The 19,765-nt window shown below is 39.1% G+C and overlaps 2 protein-coding genes and 1 long non-coding RNA gene across 6 annotated transcripts; 2 read left to right on the top strand and 1 right to left on the bottom strand.

Moving 5' to 3' along the window:
• The first annotated feature begins 1,331 nt into the window (after window positions 1–1,331).
• LOC130545376 (cytochrome P450 2J2-like) lies at window positions 1,332–4,880 on the top strand. 4 transcript variants are annotated; one of them, XM_057319831.1, is made up of 9 exons: window positions 1,332–1,610; window positions 2,199–2,361; window positions 2,630–2,782; window positions 2,861–3,021; window positions 3,109–3,282; window positions 3,399–3,540; window positions 3,727–3,914; window positions 4,073–4,214; window positions 4,305–4,880. In XM_057319831.1, the coding sequence occupies exons 1-9, from the start codon at window positions 1,416–1,418 to the stop codon at window positions 4,493–4,495; spliced, it is 1,509 nt and encodes a 502-aa protein (XP_057175814.1). In that variant the 5' UTR covers window positions 1,332–1,415; the 3' UTR covers window positions 4,496–4,880. The 4 variants fall into 4 exon arrangements, with proteins under 4 accessions (XP_057175814.1, XP_057175812.1, XP_057175811.1 ...); XM_057319829.1 differs by lacking the exon at window positions 1,332–1,610 and adding an exon at window positions 1,938–2,013 and having other exon boundaries at window positions 2,867–3,021; XM_057319828.1 differs by lacking the exon at window positions 1,332–1,610 and adding an exon at window positions 1,938–2,013.
• Window positions 4,881–5,192: 312 nt separating this feature from the next.
• On the top strand, window positions 5,193–11,900 carry LOC130545373 (cytochrome P450 2B4-like). The gene is made up of 9 exons (XM_057319825.1): window positions 5,193–5,467; window positions 6,452–6,611; window positions 9,522–9,674; window positions 9,745–9,905; window positions 9,996–10,169; window positions 10,286–10,427; window positions 10,568–10,755; window positions 10,916–11,057; window positions 11,140–11,900. The coding sequence occupies exons 1-9, from the start codon at window positions 5,273–5,275 to the stop codon at window positions 11,328–11,330; spliced, it is 1,506 nt and encodes a 501-aa protein (XP_057175808.1). The 5' UTR covers window positions 5,193–5,272; the 3' UTR covers window positions 11,331–11,900.
• Window positions 6,620–9,013, bottom strand: LOC130545379 (uncharacterized). Its single transcript, XR_008961639.1, has 4 exons — window positions 8,716–9,013; window positions 8,157–8,220; window positions 7,833–7,886; window positions 6,620–7,629 (listed from the first exon to the last, which is right to left on the bottom strand). It is a non-coding gene; the product is annotated as an uncharacterized LOC130545379 (long non-coding RNA).
• Window positions 11,901–19,765: the final 7,865 nt, after the last annotated feature.

Below are 19,765 nucleotides of genomic sequence, written 5' to 3'. Positions count from 1 at the left end.
GTATAAGAAAGTAAAAGGTGCAAGATTCTTCTTTTCATGCTGCTTTCATAGCATTGTTTTGCTATATTCGTAAAATTAGTATTAGATTTCTTTTCTTTTGCTTTCTTTCGTTTTTGAGCACCGCTTTGATACGTGCGCTTCATTGCGTATATCCGAGTGTCTAAATCAAGCGTCAAATGATTTTACGGCTTGTAGCCACTAGGGGGCCCACAAGCTTGCGGGGCCCTACGCGTTTGCGTGGTGGTTAAAAACGCTACTGGCCAGGAGGCTATCATACTGGCCACCGCTGAACTCTCCGGGCTGTCCTAGCCCTGCACCTGTTAACCCTTGCCTCACCACTGCTCTCTCCATCCTCCTGCCATGTGTTCAAGTCTGTTTCCCCATCCTGAACTGTTATGCTTTGTTGAGCCTTTTATTTTTTGCTTGTTGTCTAATAAATTCTGTTACCCCGCAATTGAATCCAGACCCCTTTCGTGACAGTATATTTTAAAAAGAATAAAATATTCCAATCCAGTTGTATGTGCATAGTCTAACCATGAGCATCCCTAATATTTTCAGCATTTCCTAATAAAAACGTTTTCATAAGTGAAACGTTTTTCTGTTTAGTAGGTTTAGGGGTGGAGTCACAACTCACAATCACACACGTGTGTAGAACTGAGTCTGATGTCAAGTCCGAAGTATGTGTTTTATCTCCATCATCTTGCAGTATTTTAACACTTTAACTGTCTTAAAAATGACTTGCTCTCACAAAAAAGGATAGAGAACAAAAAAAACTTGTTTAGTTGTAAATAATCGTTTTAAACCATTTTAAACCTGTGTGACCCATGAACAAAGCATGAATGTGAATCCCCCCATTGCACAAAATATATTTTTGAGGCATTGCATGAGGTTGCATCAAGTAGTATCACTAAAAATGGTCATTCTTTACCTTTGACATAGTTGTACCTTATTTTTCACCTTTGCACACCTTAACAGATCATGTGACTAATAAAAGGAAGTAGAATTGTTTGTTTACTATTGACTATTTTCTGAAATTTCTGTAGTGTTTGTCCCTCTACAGTGAATCAGAACTTAAAACCTTTCTGAACTTTTCAGTATTTTCTTGTGGGAAGAGTAAAGAAATACAGGAAAGGGAGTGTTTTCCTGCTTGAAGTGAATACCGTTTCTAGAACCTCTGACTGTATGTTTATATTTATAAACTGTAATTATGCACATTGTCATTTTATACATGATGTATTGGCAGGAAGATAGACATACACATGTAGATACACATCTCATTACTACCAAGAAAGAGTTAACACAACAGCACAAGTTTGACACTCCCCCCTCTCTGTCTTTGTCTCCACCCTCTTCCTCTTTGGTTTCAGAAAGCACAGAGTTCATGTAGTGTTTTTGTGTGTGTTGATTGTGTTGTAATGGGGTCTGTTCTGAGGATTTTAGACCTGAACTCTGTGGTTCTGGCTTTAGTTCTGGGTTTGATCTTTCTGGTTCTGTTTGAGATCATGAGGATTCATGTCTCCAGAGGCAGAACTCCACCTGGACCCAGACCTTTCCCTTTTGTGGGAACTATACCACATGTCATAATGGACCCGGCAGGATGTGTCAGATCGGTGAGTCTCATAGTTTCTTATCTATCACATCTAAATCACCATCTGAAATTAGATGTTTGAGTTTACAACAAATATGCGTTCCGAATGTGGTAACATCTAATGGGCACTATTTTAATGATCTAAGCGCATGGTCTAAAGCGCACGGCGCAGGTGCACTCAGGGTGTGTCCGAATTCACTTTTGCTATAGTTTAACGACGGGAAAAAATATCCATTTAAATAATATATTAAAACTAGTGTAGGAACTGACAAATGTAATTGATATAATTTAATTTTTATTTTCATTTTGCACTTAATGTTGCACATATGTTATTTAAAATGTNAACTCCACCTGGACCCAGACCTTTCCCTTTTGTGGGAACTATACCACATGTCATAATGGACCCGGTGGGATGTGTCAGATCGGTGAGTCTCATAGTTTCTTATCTAAATCACCATCTGAAATAAGATGTTTGAGTTTACAACAAATATGCGTTCCGAAACATCTAATGCATGTTTGAAGTGTTAAGTGTGAGATATGTTTATGTAATATTAAAGTCATCAAGAACTCAGTTTTGGAGTTTAAGTATTGTAAAGTGTTTTCTGGTCAGTTTCATCAGTATGGAGAGATGGCCACCATGTTCCTGGGAAGACAACCCATGATAACGTTGAACACACTACAGATCACCAAAGAAGCTCTGGTCCAGGACGCTTCATCTTTTTCTGGAAGACCAGCTTTATTACCTATTACAGAATGGATGATTAAGGGATTCGGTCAGTAACACTTTGTTCGTAAGTTTTGAAAATTTGATGCTGATATGTCAATAAAGCTGTTGCATTATGTGAGCTAGACATTTAGCACAATGTCCAATGGGCAGGTGCTGTTGTCCTTAAAGATGAGTGAGGTGAGATGAGATGAGTGAGGACAGACATTGGACTTCTTTTATTGTACCTTTTATCATTGTCAGTGTCAGTCCCATTCATTTACATTATAGCGATACATCTACTCCAAAGGGTCTGAAAGTTCTCTCTCTCTCTTTAGGTATAGTAATGGCCACATTTGGTCACTCGTGGAGGCAGCAGAGAAGGTTTGCTCTCCACACGCTCAGGAACTTAGGCATTGGAAAGAAATCCATGGAAGAACGTGTTTTACAAGAAGGACGTTACCTGATCGCTATGATGCTCAAAGCAGAAGGTCTCTCTATATCTGTCTTTGCTTTTTCAGTATCAGATGCATTGGCTAAAATAATGCTTTAACATTCCTTCATTGAAGAAACAGCATTTGACCCCCAGCATGTCATACAGAATGCAGTTTTCAATATAATCTGTTCCATCGTGTTTGGAGATCGCTTCGAATACGACAACAAGCGCTTTGCACACCTCCTAAAAATCCTCAATAAACACTTCATGCTGATGGCGTCTGCTACGGGGCAAGTATGACTTTGGTTCTTGCACGATTGTTTTATTTCTTTACAATGTTTAAGGAAAATGGTTACACACTGAGAAGCTTGTCTGTTTTAGATTTTCAGCATAATTCCCTTCATCAAGCACTTCCCTGGACCACACCAGAAAATGCTCCGGAATGTCGATGACCTACTTGGCTTCATTCGTGAGGAAGTGAAAGAACACAGACAAACTATTGATCCGGAAAACCCACGAGACTTCATCGATGCATACCTGCTGGAGATTGAGAAAGTGAGAAACCCTCTATCGCTCAAATCTGAGCTTTCATGAAACTGTTTCTTCAGTTAAACAGCCAAACCTCTGTATTTGGAAAATATCAACATTGATTCTTTTTTAACCTGGTTTAGCAAAAGTCTCGTGAGGACTCCACATTTCACGAAGGGAACATGGTCATGTCAGCAGTTGACCTTTTCTTGGCTGGAACGGACACAACGGCAACCACCATCAGATGGGGACTTATCTTCTTGATGGAAAACCCAGAAGTACAAGGTGAGCATGTGTTTACATTATCAGTAGATAAGACCTCTACGGATGTGTAAAATCTAGGCTGAAATCTTTCCCAGACTCATTAAAGTTACAGGCAATATTTCCATGAAAAAGATGGTTTGTTTAAAAGTTTAGGTACACTTGAATGTCATGATGTCGTGGTTAATTCTTTAATCTGTTTTGTCACAGAGCGATGTCATGAGGAGATTGTTCAGGTGTTGGGTTATGACCGTCTGCCCTGCATGGATGACCGTGACAGACTTCCATACACATACGCCGCTGTTCATGAGATTCAGCGCTGTGCTAACATTGTACCTTTTGGTGTCGTTCATGCAACCACACAACCAACCAAACTAAGAGGATACGACATTCCCAAGGTAATGAATGAATGAATAAATGAAATATTCGTGATAAAATATGTAATTATGGTGGACTGATTGAAGCATTTGTTAAAAGTACAGTGACTCATGTTAAGCTAAAATGTGATTTGGACTTATACTGTAGGTCTTTGGCACATATTCAAATCTCTTTTTAGGGAACTATGATCATGACAAACTTTACTAGAATTTTAAGTGATGAGGAGCACTGGAAGAGTCCGGACACGTTCAACCCTGAGAATTTCTTAGATGAGAACGGACATTTCTATAAACCTGAGGCGTTTATCGCTTTCTCACTCGGTGAGTCATGTGCTTGTGATTATGACAGATTTGATCATAAGCAGAAGTTATTAGACTGATATTGATTGGACGTCTCTATTTATTCTTCAGGTCCAAGGGCCTGTCTTGGCGAGACCTTGGCAAGGACGGAGCTCTTCCTTTTCATCACGTCTCTGCTACAGCGGATACATTTCTCCTGGCCGCCGAACTCACAGTGTCCACACATGGATGGAATCATTGGTGCACTGAGATACCCTCACCCCTACAAAATCACCTGCCGTAGCAGAGATGCCAAAGACTGACTGTCAGTGACCCACAGCTGAAGAACAACAGATTTTATTGAATTCCCTTATTTAGCCTCCTGATTTGTCTTTTTTTCATATTGTGACTTGTTTAAACTTATTTTTCTATTATAGGACTGTTAATGTTTCCCAAAGGAGTTGTTATATCATTTTAACATTTTTATGGTTTTATAGCTTCTTTAGCACCTGAAGAACTGAGGCGCGATGAACTTTTCTGTCTTTTTGAGATTTTCCTGTCACCTCACTGATCTTTAATGGCTTGATCCCTTTCTATATAACCTGCAAACAAAACACATGATCAAAATGTTTGAATGCTTATTGGGTGGTAAAGATTGCACGTGGTTATTGCCAGTGTTCTAAATACAACTAAATAAAGAAACAATTCACCCAAAAATGAAAATTCGTTCATCATTTACTCACTCTCAAGTTGTTCCAAATCTTGAAGGTCCTGAAGGTGACATGTATATTTCGAGCCAAGTCAGAATACAGGAAAGGGAGTGTTTTCCTGCTTGAAGTGAATACCGTTTCTAAAACCTCTAACTGTATGTTTATATTTATAAACTGTAATTATGCACATTGTCATTTTATACATGATGTATTGGCAGGAAGATAGACATACACATGTAGATACACATCTCATTACTACCAAGAAAGAGTTAACACAACAGCACAAGTTTGACACTCCCCCCTCTCTGTCTTTGTCTCCACCCTCTTCCTCTTTGGTTTCAGAAAGCACAGAGTTCATGTAGTGTTTTTGTGTGTGTTGATTGTGTTGTAATGGGGTCTGTTCTGAGGATTTTAGACCTGAACTCTGTGGTTCTGGCTTTAGTTCTGGGTTTGATCTTTCTGGTTCTGTTTGAGATCATGAGGATTCATGTCTCCAGAGGCAGAACTCCACCTGGACCCAGACCTTTCCCTTTTGTGGGAACTATACCACATGTCATAATGGACCCGGTGGGATGTGTCAGATCGGTGAGTCTCATAGTTTCTTATCTATCACATCTAAATCACCATCTGAAATTAGATGTTTGAGTTTACAACAAATATGCGTTCCGAATGTGGTAACATCTAATGGGCACTATTTTAATGATCTAAGCGCATGGTCTAAAGCGCACGGTCGCAGGTGCACTCAGGGTGTGTCCGAATTCACTTTTGCTATAGTTTAACGACGGGAAAAAATATCCATTTAAATAATATATTAAAACTAGTGTAGGAACTGACAAATGTAATTGATATAATTTAATTTTTATTTTAATTTTGCACTTAATGTTGCACATATGTTATTTAAAATGTATATTTAAATACACAATTGCATTGTCATTTTACATACTGCATTGCCATTTTGCGTATTGCATTTCAAATTGAAAATAGCCCTGATCTAATGAGTCGAGTGCTAAGCCATGCACCGCAGAGCCGTGGGACCTTGTTAAATCAACTGCACAATGGTGCCGTTTCATTTGCAGAGCAAAGTTCAGTGAATTGCATTTGATGCCACAATGGAACAGGACACCGGTCCATCAATTTTTCTTAAAAATTACTCCGGTTGAAAGGGAGATGCAAATTATTCTGGCCCACCCACAATTTTACAGGCCCACCTATCATCTACTTTCTGTATCCGCCTCTGTTTTCTACTAATGTGCTCTTTAATTTTAAACAAACAAAAATATTGTTGGTCTATGGCCCAGTCTATTTTCAGTTGCTCCTGAAACACTGCGCCTGAAAGCACCTCTTAGACCAGCACGCCCATGGGCGCACAAATGAGCACAAATGCATTTGCCATTTAAACAACGCAGCGCAGGACGGGAAAATGAGAATTGCGTCGGGCTGAAACTAGCAAAAACACTTGCGCTGCGCCTTGCGCCGGGTGTACGATAGGGCCAATGTGTTTAAAGTGTGAGATAAGTTTATGTAATATCAGTTTTGGAGTTTAAGTATTGTAAAGTGTTTTCTGGTCAGTTTCATCGGTATGGAGAGATGGCCACCATGTTCCTGGGAAGACAGCCCATGATAACGTTGAACACACTCCAGATCACCAAAGAAGCTCTGGTCCAGGAGGCTTCAACTTTCTCTGGAAGACCAACGTTACCTATTATAGAATGGATGACTAACGGATTTGGTCAGTAACACTTTGTTTGGATGTTTTGAAAAATGTAGATTTGATGCTGTTGCGTGAGATAAAAGCAATAAAGCTGTTACATAATGTGAGCTCGACATTTATGAGAATGCCCAGATAGCAAACTGACTCCGGAACGGATCCGCCCCGGGAGTGTCACAAGCTCCGGAACGGATGCGCAAAACGGGTCCGGAACGGAGTCCACTTGCACAGCGCAGCGGATCCGGAACAAATAAGGATTGCGGATCCGGACCAGACCCGCCCTGTATCCACTGATAAAGCAGCTGATCCGCCACGGATCCGATCAGGACCCGTTTATAAAGCAGCTGATCCGCCACGGATCCAATATGGACCCGTTTATAAAGCAGCTGATCCGCCAGGGATCCGATCTGGTCATTCTGTCAGGATACCTTTCAGATCCCTCATTTAAAACTAGTATTCTGGCCAAAACTAGCTAAAGAAATATTTCAAATCGAATGGACCGACATTGGATAGACTGGATTGCTCTATAATATTTAATATGCCTGCCTTTATTAATAAAACATGATGAAATCATTCAAAACTTGTAAATCAAAATTCAGCCATTTTAGCCAGTAACAATTATTTATGTAAACAATTAATAGGTATTACAGAAAATGAAATGCAACCATAAATTGTCCAAAGAACATTTTTTATTTAATGAAAAAGAACACTTTTTTTTAATGTAGCTCAAGATACATTTATTCTTATTAATGTTGCACTGCTTATTTTTTTGTGTGGAAACTGGGTTTTTTGAAGATGAATAGAAACAAAACTATTTAAAGTAGTAAACTTTATCTCAACTGTTACTACTTAACTGTTAAACGAACACTTCAAAACACAGAAGTTAACTGTGAAACACCGAAACGCTACTGTTGGGTGCTGACAGTGGGACGGCTCCTTGAGTTTCCCCTATCTGCTGCCAAGTTGAACCACCGTATTACGTGTTTTGTAATGTCATCATCAGTGGTGGCACGGGAGACATGGCTCTTTCTCACAGCACCTGTGATACACAAGCAAATTTTCATTAAACAAATTCATGAAATCACATAGGAGATACCAGTTTTTTTTAAGGATACACATAACCACTGTCTTTAAAACAAGAGTGTACAATCTGACATTTATAGGTACACTATGTAACTTTTGGAGCTCTAGCCGTTAATTAGCCGTTCTTTTTAAGTCTGTAGGCAAAGTTTACATACGTACCTTAAAGATGAAATTCTCCAAAAACAGACCAGTGGCACTTGAATGAGCTGTAAACTGCAAGTGAACACACACGCACAGTAATATGATTTAATATCTTAATATGACATGAAATAATTAGTCTACCAGAACTAAAGTTTACTGATACAAGTGGGTTTTTAAACTACGAAGTAGTTTATAAACCTAAAAACTTTTAACTTTAAATTATTGGTATAAATCTTTTGAAATTGCACATTTATTACATGTTAAAAGCTGTAGTGTGGACCATTATTAGTATTTTGACAAAATAGCTGACTAAATCAAGTTTAAAACAGTATCAAATCTTACTTTACTCGGTTGTTTGGAAAAGATGAAATACTGCAAGACCAGTGGCACTTGAATGAGCTGTAAACTGCAAAATAACACACACACAACAGCACACACACACACACACACACACACGCACAGTATTTTAAGATTTAATATGATATGAAAATTATCTGAAACAACATTACATGGGGAGGTGGAGAATATATGTCAAAATATTAACAAAAGACTCAAACTATACCAGAAGTTCAGTGTAAAAAAACAGGTAACGTTAATGTTAGGCCTAACATCAGTTTATCTCGCCTGCTATTTTACTGGAAAGGGGAGAAAACATGTGCTCAGGATTGGATTAAAATCCGATTGAATCACTCCACCTCCTAGAGAGATAAAGACATTCCGTCCAAAAAGCTTTTACTCAAAAAGTTATCTACCAAATTAATTTTACTCAACGCTAATGACAATGTGCTGAAACTTGGCTTGCAAAAATCACTTCAGAATTAAAAACATCAAGCAAAGCAATCAACAGTAATGTTACTGGCTACGTAACTGTACAAATAAAGCATATTTTAACTATTCTTACCGTGTTCCGTCCTCACCGACCTGCCAGCTCCAGCGTTTCCACTGTGTGAGGAGATGGATTAAGTGACTGTGACGGTTTAAAAAAGGCGCGTTCGGTCAGAGAATTCGCCCAGCGTCAGTTGCGAGTCCGCGAGTTGACAGTGCGTTGTGCGGAGGCGGGGCATATTCTGTGCGTGTGGCCGAATTGAATCTTGAGAGTACAGCGGACCAGGCGACTTGAAGGCGGATCCGCCCCGGAGTCTATTGCTATCAGGGTGTCCAATGGGCAGGTGATGTTGTCCTTACATAAGCCTCGTTTCCACTGCAGGAACTTTTCCCAGGAACTAGTAGGGACTTTGGGGCAGGACTCGGTGTGTTTCCACCGCAGAAAAGTTCCGGGTAAAAATGTTCACCTTAGGAAGACCCTGCATGCGAGGTAGTACTTTTTCAAAGTTCAGGAACTTTCGGTGGTGGGAGTTGGGAGCTAAACATGCTGATTGGTTGAGTTCGTGCAGCATTGTACACTGCAGTGTCACACAAAAATGATGATTGTCCGTCGTTTTGTGTGACGTTATCGTTGTCCGACATTACCGCACCCTTCTGGACTGGACTTTAGACTGTGACGGAAACGCAGACAGCATGTCTGGGGTGAAAATGCTCCTGGGAAAAGCGTTCCAGGACTAATTGTTCCAGGTCATTTCGGTGGAAACGCGGCTGTAGATAGTGAGTGAGGACAGACACTGGACTTTTTTATTGTACCTTTCATCATTTTTAATGTTACATTGCATATCTACTCAAAAGCATCTGAATGTTCTCTTTTTTTCTCAGGTATAATAATGGCCACATTTGGTCACTCGTGGAGGCAGCAGAGAAGGTTTGCTCTCCACACGCTCAGGAACTTTGGCCTTGGGCAGAGATCCCTGGAAGAACGTGTTTTAGAAGAAGGACGTTACCTGATTGCTGAGATGCTCAAAGCAGAAGGTGAGGAGATGTCCGTCTTTGCCTTTCACTATCAGATGCTATAATAATGTTTCCCATTACTTTGTTGAAGGAACGGCATTTGACCCCCAACACGTCGTACAGAATGCAGTTTCCAACATAATCTGTTCCATCGTGTTTGGAGATCGCTTCGAATATGACAACAAGCGCTTTGCGTATCTTCTGAAAATCCTCAATGAAAACTTCATGCTGATGGCGGCTGCTGTGGGGCAAGTATGACTATGGTTCCAGAAAGGTCGTTTTGAGTATTTCTTTACAATGTTTAAGGAATTGATTTTACATCGAAAAGCTTGTCTGTTTTAGATTTTCAGCTTAATTCCCTTCATCAAGCACTTCCCTGGACCGCACCAGAAGATCCTCCGGAATGTCGATGAGTTACTGGGTTTCATTCGTGATGAAGTAAAAGAACACAGACAAACTTTTGATCCGGAAAATCCACGAGACTTCATCGATGCCTACCTGCTGGAGATTGAGAAAGTGAGAAACCCTCTCTCGCTCAAATCTGACCTTTCATGAAACTGTTTCTTCAGTTAAACAACCAAACCTCTGTATTTGGAAAATATCAACATTGATTCTTTTTTAACCTGGTTTAGCAAAAGTCTCGTGAGGACTCCACATTTCACGAGGAGAACATGGTCATGTCAGCAGCTGACCTTTTCTTGGCAGGAACGGACACAACAGCGACCACCATCAGATGGGGACTCATCTTCTTGATGGAAAACCCAGCAGTACAAGGTGATTCGAGTTTACATTATCAGTAGATCATGTGTAAAATCTAAATTAAAATTCAGTGTCTGGCGTAACCTGCAGGTAAACTCTACTGTTATGATGCCATAATTATTTTGTCTAGTTTATGTTAACATCTTTTGTCACAGAGCGATGTCATGAGGAGATTGTTCAGGTGTTGGGTTATGACCGTCTGCCCAGCATGGATGACCGTGAAAAACTTCCATACACATACGCCACTGTTCATGAGATTCAGCGCTGTGCTAACATTGTACCTTTTGGTGTCGTTCATGCAACCACACAACCAACCAAACTAAGAGGATACGACATTCCCAAGGTAATGAATGAATGAAATATTCATGATAAAATACATCATGTACTGTAATTATGATGGATTGATTGAAGCATTTGTTAACAGGACAGTGACTCCTATTGAGCTAAAATGTGATTTGGACTTATACTGTAGGTCTTTGGCACATATTCAAATCTCTTTTTAGGGAACTATGATCATGACAAACTTTACTAGAATTTTAAGTGATGAGGAGCACTGGAAGAGTCCGGACACGTTCAACCCTGAGAATTTCTTAGATGAGAACGGACATTTCTATAAACCTGAGGCGTTTATCGCTTTCTCACTCGGTGAGTCATGTGCTTGTGATTATGACAGATTTGATCATGAGCAGAAGTTATACTGATTTGTGTGTTTATATTTATTCTTCAGGTCCAAGGGCATGTCTTGGTGAGACTCTGGCAAAGACGGAGCTCTTCCTTTTCATCACGTCTCTGCTACAGCGGATACATTTCTCCTGGCCGCCGAACTCACAGTGTCCACACATGGATGGAATCATTGGTGCACTGAGATACCCTCACCCCTACAAAATCACCTGCAGTAGCAGAGATGCCAAAGACTGACTGTCAGTGACCCACAGCTGAAGAACAACAGATTTTATTGAATGCTCGGTATTTCCCTCATTTATCCTCTTGGGGCGCTCATGCATTAACAATGGTATGACTCAATTAAGCGGTGCTCATGTTTATTTTTACATTATTTCTAGAGAGTGATGCTGAAAATGTTCACTAACATAGTATGTAAACATTTTATATCCCCCCACCTCTTGTTTGACGTCCTTTGACAAAGCTTTGTTTTGGGGATCTGATCTGTCTTTTAGATGTAGATTTTAAGGAAAGATTGTGTACACTTATACAATGAAGACTAAAGCTCGTGTTTAACGAAAAATAAAAGATGTTTTATTTTGTGCCTTAGGTTTATTTATCATCTGTTTGATCTTGTAGCAGAGATGAGAAACCTACCAAACTTTCTTTAGTAGAAGTACTTAATGTGTAAGAAAATTTAAAGTGGGTATCAAGGTTGGATTGTGAATTGTCATCTACAGTAATAAATCATCTTGGGTGAAATTGTGAGAAAGCCATAGGCCGCCCTCTTGTGTTCATTTCATGTATTGCATATGAAGATCAACCTAAAAACTATTTAAATTGTAATATTTTTATTCCTTCATTCATTATTTCTTTGAACATTGAAAATGTCATTTGTTCTGCACATAGTCAATTCACATATTTTCTTTTACCTACGAAGGATGTGATTTGTCGTTTTTTTATATTGTGACATTTTAAAACTTTTTTTTATTGTGAGGCCGTTAATGTTTACCAAAGCATATTTCTTATAAAAAAAATGTATAGCTTTATAGCTCCTTTAGCAGCCGTAAAGCTAAGGCAAGATTAACTTTTCCATCTCCTTGAGAATTTCGTGTGACCTCATTGATCTTTAATGGACTCAGATTCAGATGAAAGATAAGACTGCAGTTGTGTAGCAGACGTTTGGCTTGATCTGATCTCTTTCTACATAACCTGCAAACAAAACACAAGATCAAAATGTTTGAATGTTAAGTGGGTGGTCAAGATTGCATGTGGTTAGTGCCAGTGTTCTTAATACAACGGATACCTAACTTTCTTAAAAAAAAGATGTAAAAATAACTGCAAACCTGCAGTTTTACGTGTTTAAAACTAATTTATCTTAGTTTGGTCTAAAAATACACACACACTGCCAGTTATAACTGCATTAATGCTTTCATATTATAAATCTACCATGGAAACAGACTTTATTTCAATGAAGATACTGTATTAAGGGTTATACCTGTATTTTTGGTGTCACACATTTGCATAGCCATTTCCATTTTCTGAAACCTGTGATGCCACGATTCCTGGTCTGCAGTCATATTGCTTCTCTCTCTCACTGATTCCAGGTCAGTACTGGTGACTGACACATGCCAGATCTCTGCCTGAGTGAATCACATTTAAAAACAAATCAATCTTTTCCTGACACCTAGCGATTGTAATAATTTAAAACCAGCATTTGTTTGACAGACCTGCAGATCACCCTGATGTTTCTTGTCATGAGATGCTCTCTGTATAAACTGCAGCAGTTCCTTATAGTGAACCTGCAATGCAGTACGGTAAGAAAAATGTAAAATCACTTAATAACGGTAATGTGGAATAGTGTTAAGATTGATTAGAAGGACAGAGTAGTTAGAAACTACATGATTAAAGTAAAGAATTTGTTTAATTTCTTGTGTATATTGAATAATACTAATGTAGTGCAATGATCTAAATAACATTATTTGCAATATCACATCATTGCTGCGTTATATTTTTAATAAGGTTCTGCTGGATCTCTAGGGGTCTACCTGCTCCGGGATGGTGGTATCGCTGAAGGATTTGAAGATACAGGCAAGTGTTGTGAGTTTCAGAGGAATCTTGTGTTTGAGAAGGAGATATGTAAGTTCTGACTGATGGATGATTCTCGAATGTGACAGGTCCAGTGCAATCACTTCCTCCTCGATGTTCTCTGTTATCTGTGATTCCAGACCCTGCAATTCCTCTGAGACGGCTGAGAGGAGCCAACTCTCTGGACTTCGTTTCATTAGTGCCTCTGTCTGAAAAAGAAAAGTTTGGGCTTTAGGACACTAAGAAGCTTTTTTTTATTCAGTGGCTTCATAAAAAGATTAATATGATAATATGGAATAATGAAGATTTGTGCATCACCCTCGTACACTAACCTTCTTAACAGGATGGTTTAGAAAAACATAAATATTTGCTTTGAGTTATACTTATTTTATGTGTGAAGAAATATTTCAGGTTGATATGAGAGCTGTAGGAAATTCTATGCCTGAGACAACAGTTGTTTTGTGTTTGTCATGTTGTTTGTGGTTGCAGAAACTGTCTTCATATGTATGTAGGATCCAGAGCGATCTCCACATGGTGCAGTCACACACTGTCTGTCTGGAGCCTGGGGAAAGCAGAACATTATTTTATTATTTATATACGGCAGAGCACATTCCTTCTACGCTCATAAAAAAGTGCTTAAAAGAGTCACAGAAAAAACATCTTTCTTGTTTCTGTCTTCTAGTTTGTGGAACCTTTTTTTTACCACAAAGGACCTTTTGTGCAACATTAAGGTTCTGCGAATGTTCAAGATTCTTTGTGGAACAATACAACCTGAGTGTAGTAGAAAGTTGTGATTTCAGAACCACGGACAGTGTTAATATCACAGTGGACAGTGCCCACCACATAATCACTGGGGTCCCTCAGGGATCGGTGCTTGGACCGCTGCTTTTTTCCATCTACACGACATCCTTGGGACCCATCATACGGGCACATGGCTTCTCGTATCACTGTTATGCTGACGACACCCAGATCTACATCTCGTGTCACCCAGACGATACCACTGTAGCAGCTCGCATTACAGCCTGCCTAGAAGACATCTCAGCTTGGATGAAAGAGCATCACCTCCAGCTGAACCCTGCCAAGACAGAAATACTCGTGTTTCCGGCACACCCCACGGTGCAACACGATCTCACCATCCAACTTGGCCATACCACAATCACTCCTTCCAAAACAGCCAGGAACCTCAGAGTCATATTTGATTAATCCTTCAATGATCACATTGCAAAGACAATGCAGTCATGCCGATATGCCTTATTCAAGATTAGAAAGGTTAGACCCTATCTCACTGAGCATGCGGCACAACTGCTTGTCCAGGTGCTGGTAATCTGAAGGTTGGTCTACTGCAATGCTGTCCTTGCTGGTCTTCCTGCAAAGGCTATCAAACCACTCCGGCTGGTTCAAAACGCAGCAGCACGCCTGGTCTTCCAACAGCCCAAAAGGGCTCATGTGACGGCCCTTTTCGTCTCTCTCCACTGGCTACCGGTTGAAGTCCGTATCAGATTCAAGTCACTAATGCTTGCCTACAGGACTATCACTGGATCTGCACCGGCATACTTTCACACCCTCCTACACCTCATCAAGATCCCTGCGTTCAGCAAACCAGCGGCGTCTTGTATTGCCTTCTCATAAGGGCAGTAAATCGCTTTCTGCGAAAAACTCCTTCCTGGTGGAACATTCTTCCTAACTCGGTCCGGTCAACCACATCTCTCACAACATTAAAAAAACTACTTAAAACCTATTTCTTCTGTAAATACTTGACAGACAAATTAAAGAAAAATGAAAAAATCCACGAACCCTCTCTCTTTCTCGCAACAGGTAGTGGTCGCAACAGGTTTCTGTTGAAACAAGTAACTTATTGTATTATTGCTCCTGTGTGACATATCGCTTATTGCTCCCTAAACTCTTTGTAAGTCGCTTTGGATAAAAGTGTCTGCTAAATGACTAAATGTAAATGTAATATTTAATGAACTGACATTTCAGCACCATGGACAGCACAGCTATTTAACAACTGACCTTCAGTCTCATGCTTCAACCACACAATGATCACAGCTTTATGGTTGGGTTAAGAACCAGCATACTTTAGAGCCGGCCTTGAAAATGACATACAAATATAATTTTGCGAATGACAGGGGAACGCGGAAATTAACACATTTATATTGTGAAATCTATATTGCATTTGAGATGTGTAGTGTGTATATTGTTTGTCACTACCTGTCTGAGGGCGGCCAGCAGCTTCTCTTTGTGTTCTTCTGTTCTTAAAGCTTCTAGGTTTATAGATGATTTTCTATTTAAATCTTCATCATTGATTTGATTTCGAGGACTGTGTTTCTCCTCTGAGCTGTCATCAACTGGTGTGAACTGTAGAACAAGGAATAGATTTTTATTTGAGTTATAGAAAAACAGCAAAACTGACCATAAACTTTTCATCCTTAATAAAATGTAAATACATTTGGTTATTTTAGTACGTTTTATTTAGGAACAAAGTAGAAATGTACCTGGATGCATCAACGAAATTCTTAATTTGTTTGCCACCAACAATCTTCACCACCAGCTGAGGCATGGCGCTCTTTCCAGATTTTTGTACAGCCATGATATGTGAGATCATTCTGAAGAAACACAGACAAGTTATTATACACATGCACACAGTCGCCACAAATGTATTTATATTTGAGTCTGAATTTCTTTGTATTATATCAAACTAAAGTGTAGTTCATCACATGATAGACATGTTTGACCAACAGTTGATAACCACAAAGTTTCTTAGCACATCTATGTTGCAACCAGTATTTGTATTTATATCTGTGTATATATAGTGAAACATTTAACTACAAAACTATACCAAGTATAAATAATTAAAAAATATGACTAAATATGTCCTTTATATAAAAAGTATTTGGACATAAATAAACACAATCATTCATATACAGATACACACAAACTGTAAAACCATACACTTACCCACTTTCACTGAATCCCTGTTGTCTGTGTCTTTTAGGTCAATAAAGCAACTGTAAAAAAACACTTCTGATCGTCTCTTGAACTGATATGAGCTAGAGAAGACGTCAGGTAAGATCTACAGAAGAAACCTCGAGGAATAAGAGCACACAGTCTGTTCTCCCAGGGGTAATCTCAACTCCTCCATGGATACCGGTCCAGCCCGAGCCCGTTGCACCCGCTCGCTTCCAGCACAAACACAGATAAGAGTGATTTATGACACACACACTCGTTCAGTCTGACCATACACTGATAACATCATACTGCTGAGCAAATGCTGTGGGATCCAAAAGAAAAGGGCAAATGCCGTAAAGTTAACGACCTGCTCTTATTGTTCTTGTTTGTCATTTTTTCTTGATGCTTTTTGGATTTCAGCTCTTTGGCCTAATATAGCACCACATAGCAACCATGCAGAACTCCCTAGCAACTATCCACACCCGATCAACTTTTTTGTATAACTTTTTAGTACAGCATGCTCATCTCTGTCCCAGTGAAGAATTGAAAATCGGTCAGTTAAAGTGCACTAACACTGTGAGTAAAACTGAAGGTCAAGTAGTCCGGCTATGTGCTTCAGCTGTTGTGACATGACTGACCTCTAGGTGGCGAACATGCACAGAGAATGGATATCATCTTCATTTTTCCAGCCTTTATAGCGTTTCCAGGCTAAGACGACATTAGTTATTAACATTTCTCACACTTGAAGAATTACGTATTGTTTTCCAGGACAAATAAAGTCATCACATTGATGCTATAATGACTTAATCTCTAACTGCAGTAAACACAGAAGGCTGTCAATTGAATTAGTATTGAATTTAAGATGTATTCCTGATAAGAAGTCCCAGTAGATACATGGAGTACATGTATCTGCTCCTTCTAATTCTTGTTTCATTCTTAAAGTTTTATTGAGGTGCCTTGAAGTGTGCAACTTTGTTTGATGCGTTGACAATTGTTACTGAAACCGAACATTAGGGCGGGACATTTCGAGTGGCCCCGCCCCTTTGTTAAAAGTAGCCAATAGGGTTTAGGTTAGTTTACCTCATAAACTGGAATCTGATAAGATGCTTTAGCGTATAAAAATTGTTAATCTGTATTGGCGCAAGTGAGAGACTGTGTTTTGAATGCTTTTATCTTCTAAATTTAAGATGTAAATGCTAAAAAACTTCCATTTCCATTTTATAGGGACTTGAAAGTTGCTTGTGTTGAATGTTGAATGCAATCAAACAATTCCAATTGAATTCTTTAGGATTTCTTCCAAATTAGGACAAGAAAATCAATTAATGAGCTGTATTTTTGATAGATATAGACAGATATAGGTTAATTGCCCACAGAAAACTTCAATGCAGATGAGTTTCTGGACGTCTGGTGGTCAAACGAAAGCACAACCTGTGTTGGAGAAATAACACAGCTCTAATAGGTTTCCTATTTTCTTTGATTTGTGCAAATGAAGGCGTGAAAGTGGCTGTTAATGGATAAGGAAACGGCTAATTTTGGGACACATCAGTAGTCGAGGCACATCAGCGTCTCTGCCTTTCTAAACGGCTTAAAGGGTTGAAGTGTGAAAGTCAGACGGCTAATGATCAGAATGCGACCCAACCAGACTCCTCAAAGGAGAATCACAGGATAAAACACAGAGATCACGCCATCTTAAGAGGAAGCGAACAGAAAGATGAAAGATGGTGGAGTTTAGCAGTGGCACATCTGCGTTACTGAACGATTGTAAATTCAAAGACGCCAGTCAGACATTGTACCTCCTATCAAATAATCACATTTCACTATATCTTTATTGAAAGAAACACCAAAACAAAGAATATGTCCAAATATGTCAGATGCTAACGCTATAAAAAAATGATCAAAGAGAAATTCTATAAAAAAACCTGAAAAGTGAAAAACTGAATCACCACTTTGCTTTTTATTTGATCTTTTTTATCACGTAACATTTCAAACACCCACAGTTCTGAGAGCGGCATTTCTAGTGTTTTCACGATGCGGAAGTCGGCCATGTTGGAACGTAAATAATGCTGTTGAACCGAACAGAAATCGCACATTTTGCTGGCGAAAAAATGACTCTTCTTTAGAAATGACTGTGAAAATAAAGCTCTTTAATGCAAGTCGATCACACCCGAGAATCGCTATGGCCATATACTGTGACATCACGTGTAGTATAATTCATTATTTTCTACTCTGAACTTCATGAGACAGCATATATGGCCATAGCGATTCTCTGGTGTGATCGACTTGCATTAAAGAGCTTTGTTTTCACAGTTATTTCTTAAGAAGAAGAATGTTTTCGGCACATTTCCATTAGGCTGACTTCCGGATTGATGACGCGTCGTGAAAACAGAGAAACATTTACTGTGTGCAGTACATTTGTGTGTAATGTTTGTACTGTAACATCTCTGTGTGGCAGAATCAATAAAATCAGGAGAATATTGAATTTGATGCACTCAAAGATTGTGTTTGTGTTTTCGTGTGTTTACAACAGCATCCATTACTGCTGTGTGTGTGTGTGTTAAGACGTCGCTGTACTGATGATGGTCTATAATGATGATGAATGGAGGTGAATTGGTGATGTTTGAGAAACGTGCTGTGTCTCACGATGCTTTTTCAGCTAAGTGCTGACTAAATGCCTTTTTTAAATGCATTTAAAACTTTTTTTTAAGAAGTTGCATATTTAAACAGTATGAATTACTGTACATTATCTATGTTTGTTTTTTTGTGAGATCAGCCTGCAAAGCTTTCAACTTTTTATTATTATTTTGTGTCTGTAATGGAAGCAGGTCATTCTTGGATTGTGGCTATTTATTAAATGATCATTTATTTCATTCTTACTTTTAAATTCTATATAGAAATCAGAGATTTCAAATTGTCCCCCCAACTTGTGTATGGATCGACTTGTATATAGAACAGACTTGGCTAGTTCTCACCCTGAATATAGAGATGCTGGAATGGATGAAACAATGAGTAAATAAAAAGATCAGATCCTTTGTGACAGATTTACTATATTCAATGGAGTCAAATATTGCAGATTCTGGACATCAGACAGAAATTATACTGATATTTTTCTCTTCTTGATAAGGCAAAGAATTAAAGAAAAAGGATCTGTCTGCGCTTTGACTATTCGCACTTTCCTGTGAAATCTCATGTCAACCTTTCACGTCCTTCCACTTTAAAACCCAGAGGCGAGCTGACGTGTCTTGCATGGGACGTGTGTGTGTTCATTGTATAAGTGAAATATAATAGAGTATAGACTAATGTCTTTATCTGTTTGATGTATTCAGTACAAAAGCCTCAATCTCTTTGAGTTTGTCAGTCTTGTTAAAGATACGAGTCACTGCGATCAGCCATTCAGGTCTCTAATTAATCAGGTGGACAATTAAACACACAGGAGCCGACGGAACAACACCTGTCTCTGTTTCTCTCTCTCTCTCAAAGCCTGTGAATCAGGTTATCCGCAGACTGATAATGGATCATGCTCCCTAAAGCCTGCTCAATCCCTCCAACAAGATAAAGCCCACAATTACATAGCCAAAAAAATCCTCTGAAACAACACAGCTCATGGAGAGAGAGAGAGAGAGAGAGAGAGCTGTGAGAAACAAAAAAGGACAGCAAGG

Source organism: Triplophysa rosa, linkage group LG21 (genome assembly GCF_024868665.1).
Source record: "Triplophysa rosa linkage group LG21, Trosa_1v2, whole genome shotgun sequence".
NCBI lineage: Eukaryota > Metazoa > Chordata > Actinopteri > Cypriniformes > Nemacheilidae > Triplophysa > Triplophysa rosa.
Note: the sequence above shows the minus strand (reverse complement) of the source record. Positions and strands in the feature narration are given on the sequence as shown.

Excerpts from the sequence above, each read along its gene's own strand:
- LOC130545376 (XM_057319831.1), top strand. The coding sequence starts at position 1,416 with ATGGGGTCTGTTCTGAGGATTTTAGACCTGAACTCTGTGGTTCTGGCT. Across the intron at positions 1,611-2,198 it reads CGGCAGGATGTGTCAGATCG|TTTCATCAGTATGGAGAGAT; the intron begins GTGAGTCTCATA and ends TTTTCTGGTCAG. Across the intron at positions 3,283-3,398 it reads ACCTGCTGGAGATTGAGAAA|CAAAAGTCTCGTGAGGACTC; the intron begins GTGAGAAACCCT and ends AACCTGGTTTAG.
- LOC130545373 (XM_057319825.1), top strand. The coding sequence starts at position 5,273 with ATGGGGTCTGTTCTGAGGATTTTAGACCTGAACTCTGTGGTTCTGGCT. Across the intron at positions 10,428-10,567 it reads GGAAAACCCAGCAGTACAAG|AGCGATGTCATGAGGAGATT; the intron begins GTGATTCGAGTT and ends CTTTTGTCACAG. Across the intron at positions 10,756-10,915 it reads GAGGATACGACATTCCCAAG|GGAACTATGATCATGACAAA; the intron begins GTAATGAATGAA and ends ATCTCTTTTTAG.